The 19,102-nt window shown below is 40.7% G+C and overlaps 3 protein-coding genes across 3 annotated transcripts; 2 read left to right on the top strand and 1 right to left on the bottom strand.

Moving 5' to 3' along the window:
* Nucleotides 1–1,197: 1,197 nt before the first annotated feature.
* On the top strand, nt 1,198–2,673 carry LOC138354028 (uncharacterized). The gene is made up of 3 exons (XM_069307740.1): nt 1,198–1,232; nt 1,749–2,177; nt 2,344–2,673. Exons 1-3 carry the CDS (start codon nt 1,221–1,223, stop codon nt 2,569–2,571), a joined length of 669 nt encoding a protein of 222 aa, XP_069163841.1. The 5' UTR covers nt 1,198–1,220; the 3' UTR covers nt 2,572–2,673.
* Nucleotides 2,674–4,907: 2,234 nt separating this feature from the next.
* LOC123774359 (cuticle protein 21-like) lies at nt 4,908–6,464 on the bottom strand. The gene is made up of 3 exons (XM_045768531.2): nt 6,436–6,464; nt 5,312–5,410; nt 4,908–5,194 (listed from the first exon to the last, which is right to left on the bottom strand). Exons 1-3 carry the CDS (start codon nt 6,445–6,447, stop codon nt 4,961–4,963), a joined length of 345 nt encoding a protein of 114 aa, XP_045624487.1. The 5' UTR covers nt 6,448–6,464; the 3' UTR covers nt 4,908–4,960.
* Nucleotides 6,465–10,275: 3,811 nt separating this feature from the next.
* Nucleotides 10,276–11,374, top strand: LOC123774358 (pro-resilin-like). Its single transcript, XM_069307739.1, has 3 exons — nt 10,276–10,310; nt 10,848–10,949; nt 11,119–11,374. Exons 1-3 carry the CDS (start codon nt 10,299–10,301, stop codon nt 11,350–11,352), a joined length of 348 nt encoding a protein of 115 aa, XP_069163840.1. The 5' UTR covers nt 10,276–10,298; the 3' UTR covers nt 11,353–11,374.
* Nucleotides 11,375–19,102: the final 7,728 nt, after the last annotated feature.

Below are 19,102 nucleotides of genomic sequence, written 5' to 3'. Positions count from 1 at the left end.
TTTATGAGTGCTTATTCACCTTGAAGTGCTTACTGGGACGACGTCAGGTATTAAGGCCGCCTCTCTGCCGTCACAGGTCAATTCAGTGACTACACACCCGGTTTTCTTATCATATTTACATATATAACTCTATATGGAGTTAGGTGTCTAGTTTTCCTGTACCCCTACAGGGTCGATGCAGTATTCTACAATAGAACAACTAGAACCATTAACTATAGATTGCACTTTAGAATAAACTGCCTCAACGTTCTGATATTCCTCGTTTTGAACATTGTTGTTGTCTGCATCCTGGGACTCACATGGACATGTGAGTCTCAAAAAGGTCAATGGGTCCTTTGCAATTGGCCTTTTATGTTTTGTTAACCTGAGAAATGTTTTTCACCTCACCTCATTGATTTCCCTCCTGCCTATTACCACCACTGACTTGTAATATATATTCTTCTGAAGATGTGTTAATTTATACGAAAGCACATAACTAATTTCATGCCCTATTTTCTAACATGATCAGATATTGCCATGTGTATATGTGTGTGTGTGTAATTCATGAAGAAATTAACATCATGAATCATGTGACAATGTCTGACCACGAAGGAAAATGAAACAAGAAATTCCTTAAGCATTTCATATTAATCAATAGTCAGGGAAGGTCATTCATTCAGCGTCCCATCACTCCAACCAACCTAACCTAACCACTTATTGGTGTATATATACAGAAAGTTTGCTTAGTCCTGGACTTTATTAATCACTAAAAGTAACTTTCTGGTTGGTCAGTAAATTGTTATTGCTGGCTTGTTATCCCTGTCGCGATTATCAGAACTTAATCCCAGCAGAAAGCTAAATAAAAAAAAACTTCACAAAATGCTATTTTTTACCTTAATGTAAATATACATTATAAGTTTACTTGACTTACGTCAATCAAGATCTAAACCACAACAACTTTCTTATGTCTATTTCATATGCGGTATTTTAGATATTAAAAGTTGCTTCTAAAGCCAAAGCACAGGTACAGTACCGGAGACGTTCAGGAGATAACACGATTAAACATATATATAAGACATGTAGTTTTAGATATTCATCAAAGTTCGCACATATATACATCATATCTTCCCTTGGGAGACCGCAACGTCATTGCCTGAGGGGAAGGAGAGCATCTCTCCGGAGTATATAAGGCAGTAACATCACTCACAGAGCATCAGTTCCACTCGTCTTCTTCACCAAGAATGGTTCTCAAGGTACAGGTTAACATCTCCTGCAGTGATTTTAAACATATTTTGGATTCATAACACTCAACCAGCTTAAGGACTAGAGTTCTTGACTGACTCCAGTGTTTCATCACTAAATACTAAATTATCAACTTCTGAAATTTTATTTGCAGCAGCATATTAAAATGCGAGTGAAGACCTCTTATGGAAGATCATAAAAGTTGGAGAGCCAGGGTTTAAGAGTTGACTTTTGCACGCAATGGAAGCTCAACGCTGCGCATTGTTTCCATAGCTTTAATGTGGCAACAAGCTAATTAAATATAGTGTTAGAAGAAGAAGGAAGTGTCATGTCTACCTTTTTAACTCTTAACATGTTTGTTAAAAGACAAGCATCAAATAATCATCTACAAGCACTAAACTCCGTTGAAAATGCAGTGAACGAAATTGTTTTTGTATGCAGTATTTATTTTGATATTTGATGTAATAGAAGATATATGTGATTACAATATTTGTATTGTTTTTAACAATATTACAACCACCTGACAGGTTGTGTTGCTGGCGGCTGTTGTGGTGGTAGCTTTGGCCAGCCCAGAGCCTCCTCCCTCCTACCATTACCCATCACCCAGCCCTCAGTACCATCACCCAACCCCAACATACCACCCGCCCACACATAGTCCCACATACCACCCTTACACCACACCCTCAACTTATCGTCCATACACCACACCCTCAACTTATCGTCCATACACCACACCCACAACTTATCGTCCATACACTACACCCTCAGCTTATCATCCATACACCACACATCCGACTCATCATCCATACACCACACATCCAACTTACCCAAACACCACACCTCCCTCGTATCCACACTACACCACACACACAACTAATCATCCATACACCACACCCTATCCATCTTACACTACACCTCCAACATACCGCCCCAGCTACGGTGTCCACACTACTGAGGTGAGTATAACCCATCGCGGGTATAATCCACTGGTCTTTTTACATGTCATCAAAAGAAGCAAGTGATCAATACCAACATAACATTATCATGTGAGACACATGAGCCTGGCTGAGACCGTTCTGGTGAGACACGTGATGTATAGTGATGTTATTGTTATTATTACAGGCTCCTGCTCGGTACTCCTTCAGCTGGAAAGTGAAGGACGACGCTTCCGGCAACGACTTCGGCCAAGACGAGACCCGTGATGGTCCCAACACCCAGGGCTCCTACTATGTGCTGCTTCCCGACGGTCGTCTGGAGAAGGTGACCTACAATGTGAACGGCGACTCCGGCTACTTGGCCCAGGTGACCTACGAGGCCCAGCACACCACACCCCAGCCCTACTATGGCTAGGTCAACACCCTCACCGAGATTGTGTGGCCATTATATTTATTATTTAAACTAATAATCATGTAGAAATGATTCAAGAAATAATAAATGAATATATAATAATTGTGTATACATTTTCTTGCATTAAGTTTATCGTGCATAATGGTAAACAAAATACCTGTTTACCTGAATACAGGTAAACAATATACAAAATACCTGAATATCCATTAAACATATAAGTGACACTTCGAGACCATCATAATGTGGCTGTCAGATTGAAAACCGTACTGTCAGTCTGTTATATAATTTTTCTCCAGGTGTTCTACCCACTTAGTGTTAATTATTTTTTTATAAATCTCTGACTATTACACTTGTCAATGATACAGGTATATAATTGAAGGGGTCTTCCCTACTGCCACGTTTATAGATTGGAACTATGTTAACCTTTTTTCCACACACATATGCTAGGACTCCTGTACACAGGGACGCCTGAAAATTCAGTTGAAGCGGAATGCTAAGCTCAGGTGAGCATTCTTTAAGAACCCAAGGTGAAACTCCATGTGGGGTAACTGCTTTATTCTTTGCTCCTTGAGAATTTTTTCCATTTCGTCTCTACGGGTGTTGTGTAAGGTATTCTATTCCCGTCGTCATTAATTTACATTGACTGGAGATGAGCGTCAGGAAGTAATTGTTATCATGTTCCTATAGAGTGTCAAGATCTTGAAGTAATTTCTTATTTTCAAGTTATGAACTCGAATGATTAGTAAAGAGACTGTTGTTTTATGAAAGAAATGCCACGTAAATCAGAAACCCTTGAATCGTTTCAACTGGCGTCTTTGGGTCTTTGGGACCTTGCTGGAACTATCTTGAGTCCCTGAGAATGTTTTTTTCTGTATTCCAGGGGGAAACAAATAGGATTAAGGACCTGCTCGAAACGCAATGCGTGCTAATGGCTTTGCAAGAATGTAAGAACTCTTGTATATATAAATATAATAAAAAATAGCTGTCTTCTAGCTGCTGGGCAACTCCGATCGTCAAAGTGGTTGGGCACCATTACTTCCCCTCGTCTCATCCGAGATCCTTATCCTGACCCCTTCCCAGTGCTATATGGTCATAATGGCTTGGTCCTTTCTTCTAATAGTTCCCTTATATCCTCTCCAGTGATGCATTATAGATCCAATGTAGAAATATATTAAAAATCTTTGCAGCTTTTTTCAAAATCTCCCGTCATACTTTTTCTGTTCCCAAAGACTTTGCTTCAATGAGAATCTCATTGCCATAAAATCATCAGGACCTAAAAACAAGGAAAATTGCAGGTCTATTGGCCAAGCGAGGCAGCTATTATTTATTCTCAACAAAATTCCCTAATACAGATGTCTAACCTCTATTTGAAACTATCTTGCAATCCCGCATCTTTTTGTTATATGTCCAACTCAGTAATCGACGGTCAAGACACAATGGTCAATGGCTAGAGTCAGACGTCCCAAAGTCCTCCTCGTTCTGGCTAGCGACAGGTCCTATTAACATAGATGTATTTGTAACCTCTTTCCTTGCATCATTTACAAAATTTGTGTTAGATTTCTCCATAACTTTAGATAATTCTGTATTTCTATATAATGAAGAATATGTACGTGTATGTGTGTGTGTGTGTGTGTGTGTGTGTGTATGTGTGTGTACTCACCTAGTTGTGCTTGCTGGAGTTGAGCTGTGGTTCTTTGGTCCCGCCTCTCAACTGTTATCAACTGGTGTACAGATTCTTGAGCCTGTTGGGCTCTGTCAAATCTACAATTGAAACTCTGTATGGAGTCAGCCTCCACGACATCACTTTCTAATGCATTCCATTTGTTAACTACTCTGACACTGAAATAAATCTTTATAATGTCTCTGTGGCTCATTTGGATAATAAGTTTCCACCTGTGTCCGTTTGTTTGTGTTCCACATATGCTAAATAGTTTGTCTTTGTCCACCCTGTCAATTCCTCTGATAATTTTGTAAGTGGTGATCATGTCTCCTCTTATTCTTCTGTCTTCCAGGGACGTGAGGTTTAGCTCCCTTAGTCTTTCATCGTAGCTCATACCTCTCAGTTCTGGGACTAGTCTGGTGACATACCTCTGAATCTTCCTTCTCTTATTTTGTATTGTGTTAACTAGGAATGGATGGACGCCAGGCTAGAGCTGCATACTCCAGGATTGGTCTGACATAAGTGTTATATAAGGTTCTGAATGATTCCTTACACAAGGAATGTGTGTGCGTGGGTGTATTCGTGTGTGTATGTGTGTGTGTAATAAATTCAGGCAGGGAATTTAATATAAAAATATTGCATAACAATTTATTAATTCTTAAATCATTTCTACACCGTATTTACAATTTATAATATAAATATGGGCCTCAACGTCTAGGTGTGGGGTTTGTCCTAGCCATAGTAGGGCTGGGGTGTGGTGTGCTGGACCTGGCCCTCGTAGGTCACCTGGGCCACGTAGCCGGAGTCGCCGTTGACAGTGTAGGTCACCTTCTCCAGACGACCGTCGGGAAGCAGCACATAGTAGGAGCCCTGGGTGTTGGGACCATCACGGGTCTCGTCTTGGCCGAAGTCGTTGCCGGAAGCGTCGTCCTTCACTTTCCAGCTGAAGGAGTACCGAGCAGGAGCCTGTAATAATAACAATAACATCAGTATACATCACGTGTCTCACCAGAGCAGTCTCAGCCAGGTTCATGTGTCACATATGATAATGTTATGTTATTGATCACTTGCTTGTATACTGACCTCAGTAGAGGGGACGCCGTAGGTTGGAGGTGGACTGTATGAGGGAGGAGCCTGAGGGCGGGCCAAAGCCACCACCACAAGAGCCGCCATCAACACAACCTGTCAGTAGTTTATTGTGTTCATGTACACATATACCAAAGTGGATTTATACGAAGAAAAAATATAAAATTATCTACTTCTAGTTTATATATATTTTGCATTTTACACTAGTTCGAAAGCCTTCATATAATCTTTCAGCTTTTGTATATGTATAATACGTTTATAATGAACTTTTACATATATGCATATTTTACTTCATCTGAAAATCGACTTTTTTTCTTGGATAAGGAAATTATCTGTTCCTATCTTTGTACATAAATGCTGCATCAATACATGAGGTCTTTTTTACAACGGGTTGAATTTTACATAAAATTCTATAAAGAAATATTTCGATTATGCATTCAATTATATACTTATTTGACATTGATAACCGGTAAAATAGGTTCCCCAGGAAAACTAACCAATAGATTTTAAATAACTAATTTGTTCATTCTTTTTTTCAAGACTTTTTATATATAAATTATCTTATACTATTTTCAGTGTAAATTAGGTTTAGTAAATACTCTTGGTCTTATGTATCAAAAACAAACTGAAGTATGTATTTAACAGAGCATATTATATAATATTTACTAATTAAATATTCATTTTGAGAACGAAGTCAATACCCTTAAAACTAGGACATAGACCATCTATCAAGGCCTAACGGGACCATATCCTTGGCCTAACCAAAGGTTTCTAGGTCAATCCTTGGTGAACACCTTGTTTGACCAAATATGTATTTGGTAAGGCTTCGAGAGGTCATGTTGTTTTGTCTGACTTGTTTCAAGGTTTGATTTTCAGACTGAAGTTTACAATTTTCAATGAGTAATAATAATTCATCTTTAGTATATTTAGCCTCAGTTGATATATGTACTATAAATTTGTTGGATGGGTTGAAATTGAACAGTTATTGCCTAATGAGTATAAATGTTCATGTTTCTCATTCTAAAAATAAGGTTTAGATAATAAAATAAATTTACTTATGTATAATAAATAAATGTATTGCCGTGAAATACGTTACCAGAGAGCTTAGTTTAGCACTGTACCTTGAGAGACATTCTTGGTGAGGATGACTTACCGGACTGATGTTCTGTGAGGAATGCCACCTGTTTATATACTGGAGGATGACACCCTGCGGGCCGTGAAGTCACGACCTTCCATGGGACGAGGTACCTGGGCCAAGGGTTTGTGAATGTTTATGTGTGCTTATTCACCTTGAAGTGCTTACTGGGACGACGTCAGGTATTAAGGCCGCCTCTCTGCCGTCACAGGTCAATTCAGTGACTACTCACCCGGATTTCTTGTCATATTTACATATAAAACTCTATATGGAGTTAGGTGTCTAGTTTTCCTGTACCCCTACAGGGTCGATGCAGTATTCTACAATGGAACAACTAGAACCAGCAACTATAGATTGGGCTGTAGAATAAACTCGCTCAATGTACTGATATTCCTCGTTTAGAACATTGTTGCCGTCTGTTTGGTCAATTCCCCTTAAAATCTTGAATGTCGTTTTTTAATCTGCTTTGTTTCTTTTTTTCCTCCAGCATCGTGAGGTCCAGCACCTCTCAGTCTTTTATCGATGCTCAAGAACGAGTCTTTTTTTCTATATAATTATATGGTTTTGTTTCATTGAGGGTTCAGTGCCAATGCAGCATATTCTGTGTCTCACATAGGCTATGTAGTCTAAGTTCCTGAAAGCTTTGCGACCGTAGGAAAGCTTAGTCTAAGTTGCCTATGTTATTCTGCTGACCTGTGGCTCTAGTGTGGGATCTGAAGTTAAGACTATTTCCAAGTCTTTTCTGAAATAGGAAGTTGCTTCTGTTTTTTTATTCTGTAGTGTATTTGGGCTTTTCGCTGTCCTGCTAATATTCACATAATTTTGAATATCTGTGGGTTAATCTTGTTGTATATATTCAGACCTGCTCTGGAGAATAATTTAGTCATGTTATTTTACAATTCATCTTTGTGCTGAGTATTTCTATTAGTTTTGCATCTTAACCAAACGTTGAATTGAATGAACTTACGTCATTTATTTTATTTATTTTATGCATCGTAAGAAACAGAATGGTACTTAGTTTTGACTCTAGTGGTACTTCATTTATTTCCTCTCTCTACACTGATGTTTTCCTTCGGTCCTTTGCACTCTTCTCGAGTGATTATTCCTTATTCAACTTGTATTCTTCCTTATACATCAGTCTGCTTCTCTAGTTAGAATAAGTGTCTCTTGTGAAGGTTAATAATCTTTATAACAAATACAATGGTCTCAACATTCAGGTGAGTGTGTTGACAGCCATAGACAGTCGAGATGTGTGCGGTGCCTGGCCCTCGTAGGTCACCTGAACCACGTAGCTAGAGTCGCCTTTGAGAGTGTATGCCCACCTTCTCCACACGACCGTCGGGAAGCAGCACGGAATAAGAGCCCTGGGTGTAGGGGTATTCATAGGTCTTATGTTGCCCGAATTCGTTATCTGAAGCGTCGTCCATTACATTCCGCCGGAGCCTACAATAATAACAATAACATTAGTATACATCGCGTGTCTCACCAGTGGCGCCTCAGCCCGATTCTTGTGTCACATGTAAGAATGCTATGTTTGTATTAGTCACTTGCTTGTTGTGATGATCGCCATAAAGGCATTTAGGCAGCCTTGCTCACTGTGGGTTATACTCACCTCTGCACTATATATAGTGGGAACTTCCTAGGTGGGTCCAGGAGTCAGAGGGCGGTAGGTGGGCTCCGTGGTGAGGCTTGGTATATGTTGACGGGTATATCTGCAATGCAATAATAACCATAACATCAGTATACATCACGTGTCTCACCAAAGTGGTCTCAGCCAGGCTCATGTGTCACACATTATTCCTATACATAGCACTCAAACCTCAACTTGTATTTAATTTTACTGAAAGCCTTCAGCAAAGCAATTTAAGCATTACTTCATAGTCACTTCTCTACCAAATGACCCGAGGACGGAATTAGCAAAATAAAGAATGCACAATATTCTTACTGGCGGCGTGTCTGAGTTTACAGGGTGATTTCCTCTGCTAATTATTTTGTTTACAGTTTCTTCGTAATAGTTCACTCAACCACAGCTTCACTATGCGGTCGTGTACCAGCCCGTGCTAATCATCAATGACCAGGTGCTTGTAATTTAGTGATTCAAACTCCGTTTACGAATAAAATTACTCAACATGTCGTCAAGTTGGACTTGTCCAAGCTGCTGTCGACCCTAAAGACGTATTCACCAATTTTTAATAGTATTGCGTTTTTAAAATCATCATTTTCTTGTATAAAAATTACTATTATTATTGATGCAAAAACTACGCATCAGAAGATGGAGAAAGGAAGACCTTTCTGTACGTCCTGGACCATTATCTCGTATTGTCACGTAACAGCCCGTCCTTGTAACAGACCGTCCTCGTAACAGCCCGTCCTCGTAACAGCCCGTCCTCGTAACAGCCCGTCCTCGTAACAGCCCGTCCTCGTAACAGCCCGTCCTTGTAACAGCCCGTCCTTGTAACAGCTCGTCCTTGTAACAGCCCGTCCTCGTAACAGCCCGTCCTCGTAACAGCCCGTCCTCGTAACAGCTCGTCCTCGTAACAGCTCGTCCTCGTAACAGCCCGTCCTTGTAACAGCCCGTCCTTGTAACAGCTCGTCCTTGTAACAGCCCGTCCTCGTAACAACCCGTCCTCGTAACAGCTCGTCCTCGTAACAGCTCGTCCTCGTAACAGCCCGTCCTTGTAACAGCTCGTCCTCGTAATAGCCCGTCCTCGTAATAGCCCGTCCTCGCAACAACCCGTCCTCGTAACAGCCTGTACGCATAGCAGCTCGTTCACATAATGTCCAAATACTCGCTATTCCAGCGGCCAAAACCCCTTACATAGCTAAGTTAACATCCACACCAGGACACTCACTCAATATATTTGTTACTAGGAGGAGGAGGGGAGAGATCGGGTCTCTCACACCTTCCCCTCCCATCCTCAAAATCACTCACTTTCCCAGGTCTCTCGCCTCTCTTCCCCTATTCCCCCTATCCCACACGCTTCACCTTTCTCTCCACGTCCATTCCCGCCTGAAATTCCTTTCTGGTAGAATCATTCGTGAAGCAGCAGAGGTCCGTAGTGAGAAGGAAGACATTAGTATTGAAAGACTTCATGGAGTGGCAAACCACAGGGGTCGGAACTAAGGCCCATATCCTGTTCCTTTTATTTGCAAATGACCCCAAGGATGACATTAATTCAGTCAATGTTTCCAGGAAATGCAAGACTATTAGGAAGAGTTTGAACACAGAAAAACTGTATATCGACTTGAGAATGGTCCAGGACGGACCGGAACGTCGTCGTCCCTTCACCTTCTAGTGTGTGGTCTGGTCAACATACTTCAGCCACGTTATTGTGACTCCTCGTCTGCATAAAAGGACATTCTCCAAAATAGGTTTGAACATTGGCAACACGTCTTTAATCCCCCCAAAAATGCTTAGTTACGAGGATATTAACAGGAATAAGAAAACCGCATGTGCGCTTCTGAACAAAACAGAAGCAGTATTCTGCTTAACATAGGGCTTGGAAGTAGTCTTAACTTCAGATCTAAAACTAGAGACACATTGGCAGCGTTTGTCAAGTTTTCCTACGTTTTGACAGCTTCCAAGAACTTGAACAAAGGAATTTTACAAATTCTAAATTTAACTAATATGAGACACACTCGCGAATAGTTACACACACACACACACACACACACACACACACACACACACATATTAATATATATTTACAAACAGACACTTAACCTTGACCGAGGCACCTCTTCACTTGGAAGGTCGTGACGTCACGGCCCGCGGGGTGTCATCCTCCAGTATATAAACAGGTGGCATCCCTCACAGAGCATCAGTCCAGTAAGTCATCCTCACCAAGAATGTCTCTCAAGGTACAGTGCTAACCTCTCTTAAAGCATTTTTATTTCAAGAGATATTTTATATTATTCATGACTATTTAAAAATGAGTAAATTAATAATGAAGAGTCTATTTTTAAATATAACATTATATAGTGAAACGTAATTTTGTTCTGTTTCAGTAAATATTTTGTTATTCACACTCGTGATGGTCTAAGATAGGAATAAAATAACCATTACAATACATAGGTTACTTGTCATGTGTTCTGCATTTATCAATTACTGTGAATAAATAGGAGTAATAATTCAGTGGGGTGTTTGAATCATGACTTCGTAGAAATAACATAACAGTTGCTAAAATGATCTCACATTTGTATGAAAAAAATAAACACATAGGCATTTGCCCACTGAACTGTATTAGTTTAATATCACGCCAAGTAAAATTCTTGCATTAATAATAATACACAAATTTATAATAAATCAAACATAAATTTAAATATCAAAAATATATTTAAGCTTTAGAAACTTTGCATAGAATAAATGTTTAGATTAAATTTACAAACTGTTTTCAGGTTGTGTTGATCGCGGCTCTTGTCATGGTCGCCTTGGCCCGTCCCGAACCTCCTCCTCCTTCTCACTATCCACGACCTATATACGGCGTCCCTTCTACGGAGGTGAGTATAACCCACAGTGGGCAAGGCTGCCCACATGTCTCTGTGACAATGGTCTAAACAAGCAAGTGACCAATACTATCATAACTTTATCATATGTGACACATGAGTCTGGCTGAGACTGCTCTGGTGAGACACGTATTGTATTCTGATGTTACTGTTATTATTACAGGCTCCTGCTCGGTACTCCTTCAGCTGGAAAGTGAAGGACGACGCTTCCGGTAACGACTTCGGCCAAGACGAGACCCGTGATGGTCCCAACACCCAGGGCTCCTACTATGTGCTGCTTCCCGACGGTCGTCTGGAGAAGGTGACCTACACTGTCAACGGCGACTCCGGCTACGTGGCCCAGGTGACCTACGAGGGTCAGGTCCAGCACACTACACCACAGCCCTACTATGGCTAGGACAACACCCACATGAAGACGTTCTGGCTATAACATATAGAAATGAGAGTAATAATCGTGTAAATATAATTTAACAAATAAACTTCTATGCAATATTTTTGTATTCAATTCCCTGCACGAAATTCATCGTACATTATGTCTTAAAAAGTACCATATAAACCATTCGTATACCTGTATCCAGGCAGTAAATGTTCATCCTTAACACACACTATTTTGACTGGTTTAATTCATTTATATTTCATTTTTAGGAAGCCATTGTCAATTTTATAACTTTTCGCGATAAATTCCCCAAAAATTAATATTTTATATCTTCCACTGAACACTTGACTGGGCTCTAACACAACACTGTTCTCACGATTTCCCACAACGAAAAAATACAAGGTGTAACATACCCAATGAAACCTTCCAATGAATAGAAACTTGTAATTTTGTGAGCATCTGCTTCTTAAAGTACTTTGTAATTTGTACGTTGTCAGCCCTAACGTATAATAACGGGAAGTACAAGCTGAGAGAATGGCTTGTCCAACCCATCTCTTTCACACTTTTGTTTATCAATACTTAATTTGCTAAAAGCATTAAAGGAGTTCTTCTTATCCCCAAGCCCGGCCCGAGGCCAGGCTTGACTTTGAGAGTTTGGTCCACTAGGTTCTTGCTTGTAGCGGCCCACAGGCCCACATATCCACCACAGCCCGGGGGTCAAGGTTTTGTTTGTCTGTGAATGCGTATTAATGTGTGTGTGAAGGACGTGTGTGTGTGTGTTGTGTGTGTGTGTGTTGTGTTGTGTGTGTTGTGTGTGTGTGTGTGTGTGTGTGTGTGTGTGTGTGTGTGTGTGTGTGTGTGTGTACTCACCTATTTGTGCTTGCGGGGGTTGAGCTTTGGCTCTTTGGTTCCGCCTCAGGACCAGGGGTTGTGTGTGTGTGTGTGTGTGTGTGTGTGTGTGTGTACTCACCTATTTGTGCTTGCGGGGGTTGAGCTTTGGCTCTTTGGTCCCGCCTCAGGACCAGGGGTTGTGTGTGTGTGTGTGTGTGTTTCACCCTGAAGAGCTTCTTGGGACCAGTGTCACCCGCTTCTCGGTCATCATCACAGGTGAATGCACTGACTCCTCTCACCGGAATATATAATCATATTTACATCTAAAACTATGCATTGAGTTGGCAACAACGTCTTCCTTATCTAATTCATTTTTCTTCCGAGACTCTTGTTATAGAGATTTTTCCATCTTTGTGAGTCATATGTGTCTCGATTTTCCCCTCTGAGTCATCATAATGATATTCCTCGGTTTGAATATTGTTGTCTGCTTAGCCAGTTCTTCCTAATGTCTTGAAAGTTATTACAAAATCTGACATGTTTCTTTTCTCCAGGACGGTGTGACCCGTTTTCCTGGGTTTTATATTTAAGATCATTATCGAGTCTTGTTACATATCTCTGCACCTTTTCAAGTTTTATTTTGTGTTCCTTTAGGCGAAGGTTTAATGCCTGGACAGCATATTCATGAGTGCGTTTCACGTAGGTTATATTCGGCTTTCATGAGACACTTTTGTCCAAGTTCCTGAAAGTTGTCCGGACGTAAGAAAGCTTGGCATGTGTTGTCGAAGTCATTTTGCTTTATGTGTTCCTTAAGTGTTAGATCTGAAGCTAGGACTAATTTCAAGTCTTTTTTTTTTCGAGTAGAAAGCTACTTCTGCTGTGTTCTGTAGTGCATTTGAGGTTTTTTCAATCCTGTTAATATCTTCATAATTTGACGGCTTTTTTCTGGGTTAAAGTCTTCTTGCCAATTTTCAAACCCATTTTGGAGAATTCATGTCGTCCTTTAGGTCGTTCGCAAATAGGTCACTTACACCAATGGGGAGCTTCTAGAAGTTTCCAGACAATCGTTCATGTGCATAGTAGCTGCCCTGCAATTGGTCGGCTCTGAAAGCCACGTTCCCATTGGGTTAGGCACCTGTCTCGACAGAGAAAGGCAGTCTAGAAAGGTCTACCAGCCACGTGCATAGGGAAAGACCAGGTCATTCTGTGTAACAAGCACCCACAGGAATGACGTATCTTAACGAGAGTCGTCACAGCGACGTCCTTTGGACTTAGAGGACCTCTAGAGCAATTCCATTTAGTCAAGTGATAGATAATTATTGGCTCAAGAGGAGCTCAAGAAGTTTAGAGGAGTAATAGACTGGATTTGGCTTGTAGCATCACCTCCCTTGTGTTGTGTTGATACGCTGCGTAACTACCCAATTATTACTCAAGCATGTGGTTAACGAGCCACGTACTTGCCTGCATTAGGTACTCGTCATGTAACTAATCAAAGTACACAAATTACCTACTGCCATTACTTGATTGTGTCTTGTCAACGACAGGAAACACCACTGATCACTGGAGGGATGAGCTGGTGCCCTCAGAGAGAGAGAGACGTCATTGGTCTTTCATTCATTCATGAAAACCATCGTTTATTCCCACTTCGATGGTTAACGAGGTGGGAATAAACGTGTGTAACTGTGACTGGGGGTACAGGAAGGTCGACCATACATGTGAGTACTCTGTCAATCGTTCCAATAGGTTACCCGGTGTTTGGTTCTTAGGAATCGACCATCTGGTTTGTATAGGCTTGGAGTCTGACGATCGAGGTAGCGAGCTGTACTGACTGACTCTCGTTAACCTGAGTGGTAACGCCTGTCAGCTGAGTTGTGTCAGATCGGTTAAGGTCGACACACTTATAGTTATTTGTGACCGCAGTGTTCAGTGGTTGAGTGTTGTTACACTCTGAAAGGAGTGTGGTTGAATCGTTAGTACTCAGTATATATTATTGTGTATTATCCTCTTACTAGTACTGGTCATAGGACCATTTGCATTATACAGATTGTGTGTCATGTTATGTGCTATCTCTTACAGGAATTATTATAGTTCTGTACAATTTATATAATTCTGTGTTGAAATAGGATTATGATCGCTTTGCAGACATGCGTTATTGTCTGACATTTGTGTTTTAAGTGTACCGTGACACATCAGTCAATTACCCTTGTTTTGCGAGTGTGAAGAGAGTTGTTCACGAGTGTTTCATTTAGACCAGAAACAAAGTGTATCTTAGAAATGACGCTTTTGGGACCCTGCTGGAACCATCTTGCTTCCCTGGGGATTCCTCATATGTTTCTTAGGCACTTTAAAATCCTTCAAGCACGTTGCCTCTCACTTCATTTTTTCTTATATATGTGACGAGTTCATTTTTACTCTTCCTCACATGGAGACACTTCCTCGTGTCTCGGTCTTTGCTACTATTGACCCTCTATCCCCTCAAGGGTAGGCTTTTGAGGTAGTTCAGTATTAATATGGGCACTATGACAGATTCTTGATGAACTCCATCTATTGCTCTGTGACAATCCTATGTTTGTTATCCCTAATATTGGTTCTTTGTCTCTCGCTTGTTAGTTACCCTTTCACCCTGATCGGCACTCTCTCTGGTATTCTCCCTGAGTCTCGTTTGAATAATAGTCTTGCATATGTAACTGTGTCAAAGTGTTTTTGGCAGTCTAGAAATGTGCATACAATCTATTCTCTTTTTGCAGGCGATGAGTCACAATAACGTGGCTGAAGTATGATGACCAGACCACACACTAGAAGTTGAAGGGACGACGACGTTTCGGTCCGTCCTGGACCATTCTCAAGTCGATTGTGAGAATGGTCCAGGACGGACCGAAACGTCGTCGTCCCTTCAACTTCTAGTGTGTGGTCTGGTCATCATTATTCTCTTTTTGTCCAATATTTTTGTCAAACATTTTTGTAGAACCAAAGAATGTTTGAATTACAAGTTAAGAATTTAATTTCAATTTAATGTAAATCTCTCTGTTTTCTGTTGCTTAGGTAACCCCTTATCCACTGAAGCACTTGTCATTCTTGACTGTTTCTCTAACTTATGCACCAGCCTCGTATGAGGTACGCTGCCAGCTGCTTTCTGACATTCCAAGAAAATGCAGTCTACCCACCTTTTTTTTTTTTTTTTGCTTAACTTTTGTCACCTGATCATAGAATTCTATTAAACCTGTGGGCAAGATTTGCCATCCTTGAATCTATGCTGGTTATGAGTTACAAAGTTCTTTCTCATATATTCTATAGACTGGTTCTCTGACGTGTTTTTAAGGGCTATTAGGAAAGATTAAATTAATACATGGAAGTGAAAACTAGAATATTGCATACTTATTTATTATTTATTAAATAATGTTTTCAATATTTTTACACTAAATTATATATATATATTAAGAGCCTCAACGTCCAGGTGTGGTTGTTGTCCTAGCCATAGTAGGGCTGGGGTGTGGTGTGCTGGACCTGGCCCTCGTAGGTCACCTGGGCCAAGTAGCCGGAGTCGCCCTTGACAGTGTAGGTCACCTTCTCCAGACGACCGTCGGGAAGCAGCACATAGTAGGAGCCCTGAGTGTTGGGACCATCACGGGTCTCGTCTTGGCCGAAGTCGTTGCCGGAAGCGTCGTCCTTCACTTTCCAACTGAAGGAGTACCGAGCAGGAGCCTGTAATAATAACAGTAACATCAGTATACATCACGTGTCTCACCAGAGCGGTCTCAGCCAGGCTCATGTGTCACACATGATAATGTTATGATAGTATTGGTCACTTGCATGTTTTGACCATTGTCACAGAGACATGTGGGCAGCCTTGCCCACTGTGGGTTATACTCACCTCAGTAGTGGGGACGCCGTAGATGGGACCAGGTGTCGGAGGTCGGTAAGTGGGACCTGATGTCGTGGGCCGATAGAATGTAGGAGCCTGAGGTCCAGCTGACGTAGCGACGACAACAGCAGCAACCACCACAATCTATGGATAGTTTTAATAAAAACATGAAGTCATAATAAACTGTATACATCTAATGTATATTTTTGTTTACTCCTACACGTTGCACTTAAACCTCCATACATAAATTTTGCTTTCATATAACTGCTTGTCATGAAGCCTCCAACAAAGTAATTGAATCTTTAGCTCGTAGTCAGTTCTCCGCCACATTGCCACAGGATGAAGGCAATTAAACTATATTAAGAATGTAGTACAATATTACTAGATACGTGGGTGAGTAACCAGAACCATTACCTACTCTAATGGTCTTGTTTATTGAGTCGCTTCATAATCGTCACCTCCGACAGCGGCTTCCCTAAATGGCCATTACACGTCCAGAGCTATACATTGACAAATGACTAGACCACAAACTAGAATGTGAAGGGACGACGACGTTTCGGTCCGTCCTGGACTATTCTTAAGTCGATTGTGAACACAATCGACTTGAGAATGGTCTAGGACGGACCGAAACGTCGTCGTCCCTTCACATTCTAGTGTGTGGTCTGGTCATCATACTTTAGCCACGTTATTGTGACTCATCGCCTGCACATTGACAAATTTCCTACGGTAATCTATATACAACCACTCTACATTTTGTCAAAATCTGTTTTAATCTAAAATAGGGATAAACCATGCTCTTGGACCCCCAAACGTTTCTCTCTACAGTTATCAAATATAGTCATTTCCCCAATATAAACAATATTCATATTCTTCGTTGTGTTAAATGGGTTTAGACAGATGAAAAACAAACTTAAATGTACTAAGAATTACACTGAAATCACGTTGCCAGAAAGTTGCTTTACCTTGAGAGACATGATTCTAGAGGATGATTTACCAGACTGATGCTCTGTGAGGGATGCCACCTGTTTATATACTGGAGGATGACACCCTGCGAGCCGTGACGTCACGAAATCCAATGGGACGAGGTGCCTAGGTCAAGGACTTGTGTGTATATATATATATATATATATATATATATATATATATATATATATATATATATATATATATATATATATATATATATATAGTCCCAGCAAGGGCATTTCAAATGCCCTTGCTGGGAATAGAACCTCCGCCTGCGTGATGCAAAGCCGAGTGCTGTACCACTGCACCACCACGTTACAAAGCCGAGTGCTGTACCACCACCCAACAAAGCCGAGTGCTGTACCACTGTACCACCACGTTACAAAGCCGAGTGCTGTACCACCACCCAACAAAGCCGAGTACTGTACCACTGTACCACCACCACCCTACAGCAGCATGAGGGGAGTCTTTATGAACACATTCAACTCCGTCACCGAGTGTATTCAGGTTATGTGGTCAACAATTTCATCTATTCCAGGTTCAGGCTACGGAACATACATTATCAAATGATAAACCTGAACAGTACACAGGCTGCATTTTAAATATTTGAAAATTCCAAGTAGCTTTGGGACCTCCATAAATAATTTTCGCTTTCATAGAACTGCTTGTCTGAAAGCCTCCAGCAAAACAATTGAATCATTACCTCATAGTCGGTTCTCCGCCATATTACCCGGGGATGAAGGTAACTAAACTGTAAAGAATGTAGTATAATTTTACAAGATACGAGGCTGAGTAAACATGACCATTACCTACACTAATGGTCTTGTTTACTGAATCTTTTCATGATAATCTACTCAGTCAGGGACTTCACTATTTGGCCATGTCTAAAGCTCTATCACTGACAATTCGTCCTTATATATATATTTATACCGGCCTTTTTCAACTTATCTACAATATTAATTTTAACCTGAAATATGGCGTACAACTACTCTCTTAAATGGAACCCAAACACCTTCCTTCAGTATGTTTAGTTAATGTCATCTCTCGAGTTATTTAAACGTCATATTCTTCTTCTCGTTATAAAATTCAGATAGATGCAAAATAGACCCTCAAGTGTACTAAAAATTCTACTAAGCATACATTGCTATTGCATTACAAGAGAAGTTAGCACTTTACCTTGAGAGGCATGCTTCTCAAGGATATATATATATATATATATATATATATATATATATATATATATATATATATATATATATATATATATATATATATATATATATATATATGTATATATTAAGGGTATTACCTCCAGTGCAATTGTAGATAGACATAGCCTCAAATAAGAAAATAAAGAGTATTCAGAGAAGACCTTGTGTTTTCTAACTGAACACTTTAATATTTTCTTCTATTGCCACCCCTATTTTTTCTATTTTCTATTCCAAATAACAGCGTCCAATGGGCTACTCGGTTAGTGTGAGAGTAGCCACCTGTTGTGCCAGCAGGTTCCAGTTCTTGCTATTTGACACCGACGTTCTAGCTGTTGGTTGTCTAATCCAATGACTCCTGGCCTATTGTGTGTGTGTGTGTATGAATGAGAGAGCTTTAGACATGGCCAAATAGTGATGTCCCTGACTGAGTGGATTATCATGAAAAGATTCAGTAAACTTCCTTCTGTCCCTTCTTCTGTGTGTGTGTGTGTGTGTGTGTGTGTGTGTGTGTACTCACCTAGTTGTGTTTGCGGGGGTTGAGCTCTGGCTCTTTGGTCCCGCCTCTCAACCGTCAATCAACAGGTGTACAGATTCCTGAGCCTATCGGGCTCTATCATATCTACACTTGAAACTGTGTATGGAGTCAGCCTCCACCACATCACTTCCTAATGCATTCCATTTGTCAACCACTCTGACACTAAAAAAGTTCTTTCTAATATCTCTGTGGCTCATTTGGGCACTCAGTTTCCACCTGTGTCCCCTTGTGCGTGTTCCCCTTGTGTTAAATAGACTGTCTTTATCTACCCTATCAATTCCCTTCAGAATCTTGAATGTGGTGATCATGTCCCCCCTACATGTCACACACATGTGTGTGTGTGTGTACTCACCAAGTTGGGTTTGCGGG

The sequence above is a fragment of the Procambarus clarkii genome, chromosome 61 (genome assembly GCF_040958095.1).
Source record: "Procambarus clarkii isolate CNS0578487 chromosome 61, FALCON_Pclarkii_2.0, whole genome shotgun sequence".
NCBI classification, from domain to species: domain Eukaryota; kingdom Metazoa; phylum Arthropoda; class Malacostraca; order Decapoda; family Cambaridae; genus Procambarus; species Procambarus clarkii.
Note: the sequence above shows the minus strand (reverse complement) of the source record. Positions and strands in the feature narration are given on the sequence as shown.

Bases quoted from the DNA above. Each gene is read 5' to 3' on its own strand.
- LOC138354028 (XM_069307740.1), top strand. The intron at 2,178-2,343 runs GTGAGTATAACC...TTATTATTACAG, and splicing joins ACGGTGTCCACACTACTGAG to GCTCCTGCTCGGTACTCCTT.
- LOC123774359 (XM_045768531.2), bottom strand. The intron at 5,195-5,311 runs GTCAGTATACAA...TTATTATTACAG, and splicing joins ACGGCGTCCCCTCTACTGAG to GCTCCTGCTCGGTACTCCTT.
- LOC123774358 (XM_069307739.1), top strand. The intron at 10,950-11,118 runs GTGAGTATAACC...TTATTATTACAG, and splicing joins ACGGCGTCCCTTCTACGGAG to GCTCCTGCTCGGTACTCCTT.